Source organism: Gadus chalcogrammus, chromosome 14, assembly GCF_026213295.1.
Source record: "Gadus chalcogrammus isolate NIFS_2021 chromosome 14, NIFS_Gcha_1.0, whole genome shotgun sequence".
Taxonomy (NCBI): domain Eukaryota; kingdom Metazoa; phylum Chordata; class Actinopteri; order Gadiformes; family Gadidae; genus Gadus; species Gadus chalcogrammus.
In genome coordinates, this window is record NC_079425.1 from 27,458,942 (window position 1) to 27,468,941 (window position 10,000).

The 10,000-nt window shown below is 49.2% G+C and overlaps 1 protein-coding gene across 1 annotated transcript in view; it reads left to right on the plus strand.

The window, feature by feature from the left end:
* The window catches only part of cdh8 (cadherin 8), a 90,481-nt gene that overhangs the window by 29,759 nt on the left and 50,722 nt on the right, over positions 1-10,000 (plus strand). The window contains exon 2 of the mRNA XM_056608442.1: positions 4,901-5,195. Coding sequence (XP_056464417.1) covers positions 4,901-5,195 — 295 coding nt within the window. The remainder of the gene's footprint in view (positions 1-4,900; positions 5,196-10,000) is intronic.

Genomic DNA, 10,000 nt, shown 5'->3' on the forward strand with positions numbered 1-10,000 from the left:
GATGATCATGAAAACTAAGTGACGATGAACAAAAAACTGGGAAAACATTCCAGCCAGTAAAGGATTTCTTCCTCCAGCATTGGTGAAGACTGTCTGTCCTCCTGAGAGCCTCTATAAGGACAGACAGTAGAGGCTATCGTTGCATTCTAGTCCACGTTAAGCAGCTAACCCCGGTCCTGTGGTCATTAGCTAACTCCAGTCATGTGTTCATGATTAGAGAGGGAGAGAGAAAGAGAGAGAGAGCGAGAGAGAGAGAGAGAAATTGAGCGAGAGAGAGAGAATAAGGAGAAGCTAACTCCTCCCTATAGACTGGAGGTGAGAGACAGAGGGAGGAAGGGAGACGAATTCCTCTGAGTCACTCAAACGTTGCAGCGTTCGATGGTGGACAGTGTGGAGCGTGTTACAGGACTCAGACCAAGAGGAAGTGTTTTTTCTGTCTGGTTTGATGAAGCACTCTGGGCCGTGAGATGGACTAGAGGGAAATGTTTCCAAGAATAGCTAAGTGCATCATATATCATGCATCGCACCATCTGGACCGTACATTCAAAATGTTATCGCAATATTTAGAATTACATATTACTCACAGAGTACTAATTAACAGGGATAAAAAGCCTGCAAAAGAGAAGGTTCTAGATGAATCTCCAGATGTGTTTGAGTGGATTCTATCTTGAGTAACAATCTGAGCAGTGATTGCCTGAGGACACACAGTTAGACAAAAGCTCTAATTTTTACCAATTTTGCCAAATCCATTATTTCTCATTAATAGATATTCATTAGGAGGCTGTTGAAATGAGTCCTCTGGATTCATTATTATTATTAGACCGGGCGGCGGTGGTCGATGATAATTGGGCCACGCGCTCCAGCGAGGCAGAGGAAAACACGGAGTGGAGAAGGTCAACATCTGGCCTCTGGATGTGAACGTGTCCGACAGCGGCGGCGCAGCTCAGGTCATGCATTTTACAAACAACATGCGTTTGATCTGCATATTTCATGTCCTCATGCACAAACAACGTCCCTAGAACCGCCTCTGGCCGACACAACTCTGTGAGAGTCTCTTTCTCTCTCTCTCTATCTCTCTCTCTCTCTCTCTCTCTCTCTCTCTCTCTCCCTCTCTCACCAAAGGCCCTGATAAGGAGTGGAATCATTCATTTCGTGGTTGTAGGGGTTGTAGTTCTCTGAGTGGTGGGGGTGTAGTTCTCTGAATGGTAGGGGTGTAGTCGGGGGGTGGGGATGTAGTTCTCTGAGGGGTGGTGGTGGGGATGTAGAAGGGGTGTAGTTCGCTGAGGGGTGGTGGTGGGGGTGTAGTGGGGGTGTAGTTCTCTAAGGGGTGGTGGTTGGGCTGTAGTAGGGGTGTAGTTCTCAGAGGGATGGGGGTTGGGGGTGTAGGTCTCTGAGGGGTGGTGCTGGGGCTGTAGTAGGGGGGTTGTGGGTGTAGTTCTCTGAGGGGTGGTGCTGGGGCTGTAGTAGGGGGGTTGGGGGTGTAGTTCTCTGAGGGGTGGTGCTGGGGCTGTAGTAGGGGTGTAGTTCTCAGAGGGATGGGGGTGGGGGTGTAGTAGGGTGGTTGGGGTTGTAGTTATCTGAGGGGTGGTGCTGGGGCTGTAGTAGAGGGGTTGGGGGTGTAGTTCTTTGAGTGGTGGTGCTGGGGCTGTAGTAGGGGTGTAGTTCTCTGAGGGGTGGTGCTGGGGCTGTAGTAGCGGGGACATGGTAAGGAACCTCCTCATTAGAGCAGGGTGATTGCTCCAGTGATTGCCATGAAAGCAGTTCTCCAGACGCCCAGACACATCTCTGCTGACACGTCCCTGATTGGGTGTGCATGAGTGTGTGAGTGAGGGTTTGTGTGTGTGCGTGTGTGTGAGTGGGTGAGTGTGTGTGAGTGTGTGAGTGAGTGTGAGTGTGTGTGAGTCAGTGTGTGTGTGAGTGTGTGTGAGCGTACGTGTGTGTCAGTGTGATTTGGTGCATGTAGGTATAGGAAGGATTTCTCCTTAGAGATTACATGCGGGTTCAAAATGGTTTCTCAGAAATCCATTCCATCCAAACACATTGCCCCTATCAGTCTGGAGGGCCAGCATTACCACACAGAGGGCAGGGGTACCCTCCCTAAAACAAACCACCTCCACTCCCTCTGCCGCAGAGCTTGCTATGATAGTTTCCGTGGTGACTAAGATAATGACCCTGCACCAGAGCATGGTCTGACCTGGTAATTGTACTCTGTGTTGATCTCCGCTGCACCTCGGCTCTGAGACGTCAACGGCTCTGAACACGCCTCAGATAAGTTAGTATCTGGAATATGAGTCTGCTTGATCGGCTCCTCCTGATATCAGCAGGGTATATGTTTTAGTGCCTACTAGCAGAACAGTAAAATGATCATGCATCACTTCTCAGTTGACCTCAAAGCACCTAAAGGTAGAAAGGTTTAATGTTTGCAAACTTTTTCGTTAAAAACAAGCATTGCTAACAGAATATATCATCACAGCATCGACTAAAACAGGAATGCAGATTTGGTATGAAGCGAGACGCTCAATAAATGCTAACTAAGGAGTTCAGCACAGGTGTCTGTTGTATGACAGAAACCAAAATCTATGTGCTCGCTGTTTCATGTTCTCTCCATTCTACTTTCTGTGATGCGGGAAGATATTCAATGTGCTTGATCCGTCTCAAACACACACAAAAAAATGCACACACACACACATGCACAGACCCACTCACACGTACACACACCCACACACACACACCCACACACACACACACCCAACCACACAAACATTGAGGTTTGCAAAGTAATCTGACGTACAGTCATTAATTTGGGCTCATTTAAAGGGATTCTCAGGGTGTTGCAGGCGTTTGTGTTAATGAGCTGCATCTTTCACATGAAATGATGGCACAATTAGGGAACAAAAATGCAAGGTGTGACAATCTAAGCGAATGTGCTTCGTCAATGTCCAGGAACAGCACCTCGGAGACGCTGTGCCGAAGCCCCCATTGTGCGCGTGGCTAAGAACACAGGCGGATTGTTGTGATGGGGGGGGATGGGGGGGGGGGTTTCTGCCTCGCTCCTCTGAACCTGACCACTCGCTCCCAGGGGAATGGTTCAATGGGGTGTTTGGAAATGAAATTGAAGCTGCAGAATGCTTATGTTTGATACAAGCCTCTGTGTGTGTGTGGGAGAGATTGCGTCTGCATTTTCGTGTCTTTGTGTGGATGTGTGTGTCGGAGTGTGTGGGTGTTTTCATATCTTTTTGTCATTTCATTGTGTCTTTACGCAGGTGCAGGTTTAGCTCTGCCTAATTGTATGTTGTTGTGCATGTCAGTGTGCGTGTGTGACTGTGTGTGTGTCCGTGTGTGTGTGCGTGTGTGTCTGTGTGTGTATGTGTGTATGTGTGTGTGTGTGTGTGTGTATGTGTGTGTGTGTGTGTGTGTATGTGTGTGTGTATGTGTGTGTGTGTGTGTGTGTGTGTGTGTGTGTGTGTGTGTGTGTGTGTGTGTGTGTGTGTGTGTGTGCGTGTGTATGTGTGTGTATATGTGTGTGTGTGTGTGTGCGTGTGTGTGTGTGTGTGCTTGCGTGCGTACGTGTGAGTGTGTGTGTGTGTGTGTGTGTGTGTGTGTGTGTGTGTGTGTGTGTGTGTGTGTGTGTGTCTTTGTGTGTGTGTGTGCACATATGGAGACATTGCTGAACTACAAATTGAAATAAGAGGCCTGCCAGCCACGTCACAGAAGCTGAACATTTTGTTGAATTTGCAAACGTTCTGCTTCATGCTTTTAATCCTGCAAGCAATTGAGCTCCTACTTTAGGTTCCAATGAATTAAATCTAGACTAAAATGTGTAGATTGCCCTTTTATGTCGGACAGTCTCCTTACAGAGACAGTCTGAAGCAGGCACAGCTCCTGTGGTTTTAGGAGAAGGATGACGTGTGTCCTTTCACCTCGCCGTCCACCGTCGTCCTGTTGGTCCTGGCTGGCGTCGGCGGGCTCTAATTGAAATAACGAGGTGCTCTTCCTGTTCCTGAGCCCCTGACGTCTGCCTCGTGCTGAAGCCTTGTCTGAGTCATTAGTCGGCCGGCTGGAGAGGAAGCCCAGTGCTCAGCGGTGCGCGTAATGCTGCTTTGGTGAGCTAATCAAACTCTGATTAAAAAAATAATGAGGGAACGCCGGATTGTCCGGCCACGTCAACGCTTGTTCTGCTTTTCCTCTCAGTGTATAACAGCGAGTTGTAGAGTTGATCACGTAATGAATCACGTCCCGCTCTTTGGAGAAATGCACTACAGTCTTTTTTCAGCAGGTTTCCTACGGTGCAAACTAAGTATTATGAATGCTTAAGGGAATGGTAGCCCGTGCTTTGTATGCTGCTGAGCATGATTCAGATGTGATGTGCAGCCCGTATTTAGGCTAAGGTCCGCTTCCTGCTCTACTTATAAAGTTATCCTCCCCAGTGGGGCTCATTACAGCAGTGTGTGTTGGGCTGTGTGTATTGTCCCTTCTCTTGTTCCCGCAGACCGGAGCGTACGCTGCTCCCATGTTGACAAACCAACGCGTCTTCACAGCGGCTGCCCACCTAATCAGAGCTCTGTGGTTTAGTGAAGGACTGAAGGAATGAAGGGGCTCCCATGACCAGACATATTTGTAAAAAGTCTAGGGTTAGGGGAACACCTGGGTCCATGTAGAACACAAGATGCACTTCCAGTCTCCTGACGAGCTCGCTGTCGCCGTGCGTGGTCGACTCCACTGTCGGTGTTTGAATGTGTGTATGAATCGCTGTAAGTCACTTTGGATGAACGCGTCTCAATGCCCTGAGAGTAAACGTCCCCCGTCTCCTCTCTACGTCTCCTCTCTACTCTCTCTCCTCTTTCCTCATCTCCTCTGTCCTCTGTCCTCATCGCTCTCTCCTCTCTCCTCTGTCCTCCAGCTCCACACCGACCTGGACGTGGGCGGCAAGAGGATTAAGTACGTGTTGGCGGGCGAAGGGGCCGGCACCATCTTCGCCATCAACGAGATGACGGGGGACATCCACGCCATGAAGCGGCTGGACCGCGAGGAGAAGGCTGAGTACACGCTCACCGCCCAGGTCACCAACGCCGACACGGACGAGCCGCTGGAGCCCCCTTCCGAGTTCATCATCAAGGTGCAGGACATCAACGACAACCCGCCGCAGTTCACGGAGGGGCCGTACCGCGCCTCCGTGCCCGAGATGTCCACCGTGGGTGAGTGTGTGGACCTCAGGAGCTCCTCCTGGGCTACTCCTCAGAGTCTCCTTCTCCTTTTCCCTGCATCAACAGAGCATGGAACAGGGAGTATTTATCAGCGGAGAATATCCCAGGCAATATGATATTGTATATATCACATTAACATTTAACAAGCTCTAGCACATTTCTTTGAAGAGAAACAAAATAACATAACAGAAAGGCCTATTGTGCGAAAAAATAATAGTACATAGACATAAGATATAGGCAACGGCATTACCCTCGGGAATCCATAGCCTCCGACAATATTTGCATCAGAATAAGGAGATGCATGATGGAAATGTTAGGAGGCAGAGTGCTTCACAAACACGTCATTCATTGGGCCCTGATGCATCTACACATTTGGGCAAATCTGCGTTTCCCTAAAGAGCACCTACATTAACATAAACGTCTCACATTGACAAGCTGTCTGATGTCAGAAGGAGGGAGACAGAAACTCAAGCCCTGTTATAGAAAGGCCATGCATTCTGGAAAACAAAAACAAAGGTCCGTAGGGTGTTCTAACACTGATACCAACAACAGCATGTGTAGAAGGTTCTGCTCCATGTTGAGGAGGTTCTGCCCCATGTTAAGGAGGTTCTGCTCCATGTTGAGGAGGTTCCGCTCCTTGTTGAGGAGGTTTTGCTCCATGTTGAGGAGGTTCTGCTCGATGTTGAGGAGGTTCTGCTCCATCTTGAGGAGGTTCTGCTCGATGTTGAGGATGTTCTGCTCCATGTTGAGGATGTTCTGCTCCATGTTGAGGAGGTTCTGCTCCATGTTGAGGAGGTTCTGCTCCATGTTGAGGAGGTTCTGCCCCATGCTGAGGAGGTTCTGCTCCATGCTGAGGAGGTTCCGCTCCATGTTGAGGAGGTTCTGTTCCATGTTGAGGAGGTTCTGCTCCATGTTGAGGAGGATCTGCTCCATGTTGAGGAGGTTCTGCTCCATGTGGAGGAGGATCCGCTCCATGTGGAGGAGGTTTTGCCCCATATTGAGGAGGTTCTGCTCCTTGTTGAGGAGGTTCTGGAGGGATTACTATCATGAGTACTATCAGGAGGGAGTACTATGATGAGTATTATGATGAGTACTATCAGGAGGGAGATGGGGCATTGGGAGGTAACAGGGACCCCAGTGAAGGAGCCTGTGATGGCCGATGGGACTAGCGCATGAGGAATGGAAGTCGGTATCTCTTTGTTGATTGTTGTTCCCTTTTTGCCGCTCCTGATTAATTAAACATTCAAAAAATGCTCGGGTGTTAGATTGAAAGGCTTGTTTCTTTCCCTGACTACGTTTCCTTCATGTATTTTTTTCGAGACCTTCTTGTTTTATGCATCACTGAATTATTGAAGAAATCAAAAGCTCAGGAAAACAAGCAATAAGTCAGCAGGCTTCCTCCCTCGTCTCGACAAAATCAGACGCTCTTCTTTTCCCTTTTTTAACAATTGAACTTTGTCTTCGTTGTGATTAAAAAAACTGAAAGTAATGGTTTGTGCAGAGGAGAGTGTCAAACAGCGGAATACTAATAATTTCTGCAGGAAATCTGTGAGAAAATAAACGGATATTGATGTGAAGTCTGCTGGATATGAACAAGTCTGGACAGCAAAACTGAATTGTACAGAGAGTAATTATGGCATATGTTGAAAGACAATAAGTCTGTGGGCTTCAACAGAACCCCACACGCACATTGAAATGAACAACAACTCAAATATCAAACGTCATTATTTATATTATTTTACCAGACATCATGCACCCTTCCTTCTCCAGATCAAATTAATGTCAGGCCGGTTTCTAGGAAAGAGAAACGTTGCAAGCTATGTGTCAAAGCCCGGGGTGTGTTTGGGTGTGGTGTGTGTCTTTGTGTGTCTGTCTGTGTGTGTCTGTTTTGTCTGGGAATGGGAAACAATGCAGATGAATTACCATTTGTTGTTTTGTCATTTTGACATCATAAGTCTCCTGTGTCCTAGCGTTGAAACAACTGAACGTTCTGCCCTGGCTGAACGAGCTGAAGCCCATAAACACCGTAGAGGAAGGGAAAGACACACACACACACACATACACACACGCACACAGAAAAACAGACACTTAAACACACACACACACACACACACACACACACACACACACACACACACACACACACACACACACACACACACACACACACACACACACACACACACACACACACACACCCCCCAATACATGTTGACACTCCAGACGAGGGGCACACCGACCCGTATGAGTTAAAGAGCTCTCTCTGGTCGGGACCGCAGCATCTCAAGATGGACGCAGCAGTGAGAGGATTTTCATTTGACATCAATTTAAAAGATCTGTTTTATATTTATCTTCCCAAACCCTGCCATAATGTGTGTTATGTGTTTTTGGGCCAGTGGATATCCTCTTTCTGTGCGCTGTGTGAACAGACGTCTCTCAGCCATATGCTGGCCGGAGCCGCACGGCCCTGCTGCGGACGAGAGGCTTATGATGTAGGCGGAAATTATAAAGTCTGCTTGAAGTGACGATCCAGGTAATTAGAAAGAGGTCGCTAGTCACCCGCCCCTCCCCCTCCCTCCCTCCCTCCCTCCCTCCCTCCCTCCCTCCCTCCCTCCCTCCCTCCCTCCCTCCCTCCCTCCCTCCCTCCCTCCCTCTTCCGCTCCCTCCTCCCACTCCCTCCCTCCTCCCACTCCCTCCCTCTCCCTCCCTCCCTCCTCCCCCTCCCTCCCTCCTCCTCCCTCCCTCACTCCCCCCCCCCCTCTCTGCAGGATGATGTCGGGGGGGCGGGGTCATAGAGAGGTGTGAATGATACAATAATTGCTACACTGTGAAACAAACTTGCTGAAAGTTGTTTTCCCTGCCCTGAGACCAGCGGGGGAGACCAGCGGGGGAGACCTGCGGCGGTTAATGGGGGCGGAGCTCCGGCAGATGGCCGCCGCCCTGAGGGTCTCTGCATTCCCAGCCTGTGGGCGGCGGGGGGGGGGGGGGGCAGGGACTGGCTGACGTCGGGGCGAGGACGCAAACCCAGAGTGACGTTAACTGATCACTATGGGAGCCGGTTGTCATGGCGCCGGGTACCAGGCTAAGAGGCGTGAGGCCGCCTCTAGTGAACTGATTACGCTTTCATCGCCGCATGTGACTCTGGGGGAGCGAGCGGCGGCGGTCGGCTCAGGACGTAAACGACGGATCAGGGGAGATGTACGGAGACGAGCGGGAGAGCAGCCTTCATCAGAGCTGATGGTCCCTGACCGTCAGCCTGTCTAACACACCGCTCCTTAGGGCAGACTGCAGGAGGGACGGACGGTGCTGATGATATATTCTTTACATATCACTATGTATATCCATTGAATGATCTATATATATCTCAGCAGACCTGCATTCACAGTGTCTCTCTGATGACCTCCGGAGGCGTTTTGTCTCTGATATTTCATTTAGGTCGTTGACTGTACCTTGTTAGGCAATACGTAGGCCGACAATAACTACTATTCTCATGGTGCGTTTCAACTCTACCGTGGCATAAGATAAAGTGAGACATGGAGGGTTCAGTGTTGGGTACCTGAATGTTCCCAAACCACTGTGATTTCCACACCTGTTTGGCTTGTACGTTTGTTTTGGCTTTCTGTGATTGGTCGAGAATTCAAAAGGCAGTGGGTAGTGCAGTGAACTTTACGACATAAAGCACATTTTCTCGTAAAATTAAGATAAAAACTTAACTTGCATTGGTTGGGACGATAAAATAATCTACAAATATATAATAAAGTCTTCCCTATGGGATATGGTTGGGCCGTAATCACTGATGCATGGGGCTAGAAATTAGACCATGCTGGCACCTTACTGCCCAGGGCGGGAGAAACACACACATACTTTTAAAAGGTTTTAATGGAAGCACTAAATTCGATACCGCATGACCACAATGTGATTAGTAGTCTATGCTAAATGCAGGAATATAAAACAAATAGTTCCAGTCCTTGATTCTGATTGGCTCGAAGGCATTGTAAAATAGTCAATAAACACACTCCTGAGAGAGTGCATAACAATTCATTTTCAGTATTAATGCGCCGATCTCAGAACTGTGTTGCTTGGCAACCATGTTGCCATCTTGAATAAGTATATTGCTCGGTGGAAGAATGATTGTTTTCAATAAATGATTGCATTTTATGCTGCTGTGTTTATCTAGTGAAATCCTACTAGGTAGTCCGGTAACCGTTTTAGTAACGGCTTTGCCTCGTGTCTAACGATGCTGTGAGGAATCCCTGTGAACCAAACCCATCGTAGCTCATATCTAAATACTCTACCTTCTGCATTCCAGATGCCCTTCAATTTCTCTCCTCCACATGCAATCTTTCAGATCAATACAAGGACAGCTGCGCTATTTTCAGAGTATTTCATGCTCCATTTGTGCCAGATGTGCTTTAAATCGCATTCCTTCATACACCGAGCAGTATTCAGCACCGGGTGGATCGCTGGATGTTTTTTCAATTTCTATCAGCCTTTGAGGGTTGAGTCGAAATACATTAACGGCAGTTTAGCGTGGATAAACCATCGCCCGCCTTTGAGGGTCCCGCAGCCCGCATAGTAACAGAACACTTCATCTGGAGCAACTCGGTCTGCCTGGTGGATGAATCTGGAGCAGGAGGCTGGAGCTCCTCTGATCCGGGCCCCGGCTCCTGGCAGATGGCCGTGTGGCAGGGGGCCCCTGGCCCCGGAACACGGCGGGGGCCGGGCCAGGCCGGGCCGGTGTCGGGGCCAGGGCACCTCTGAGGAGCGGCTCAGAGCCGAGCGGAGCGGAGCGGGGC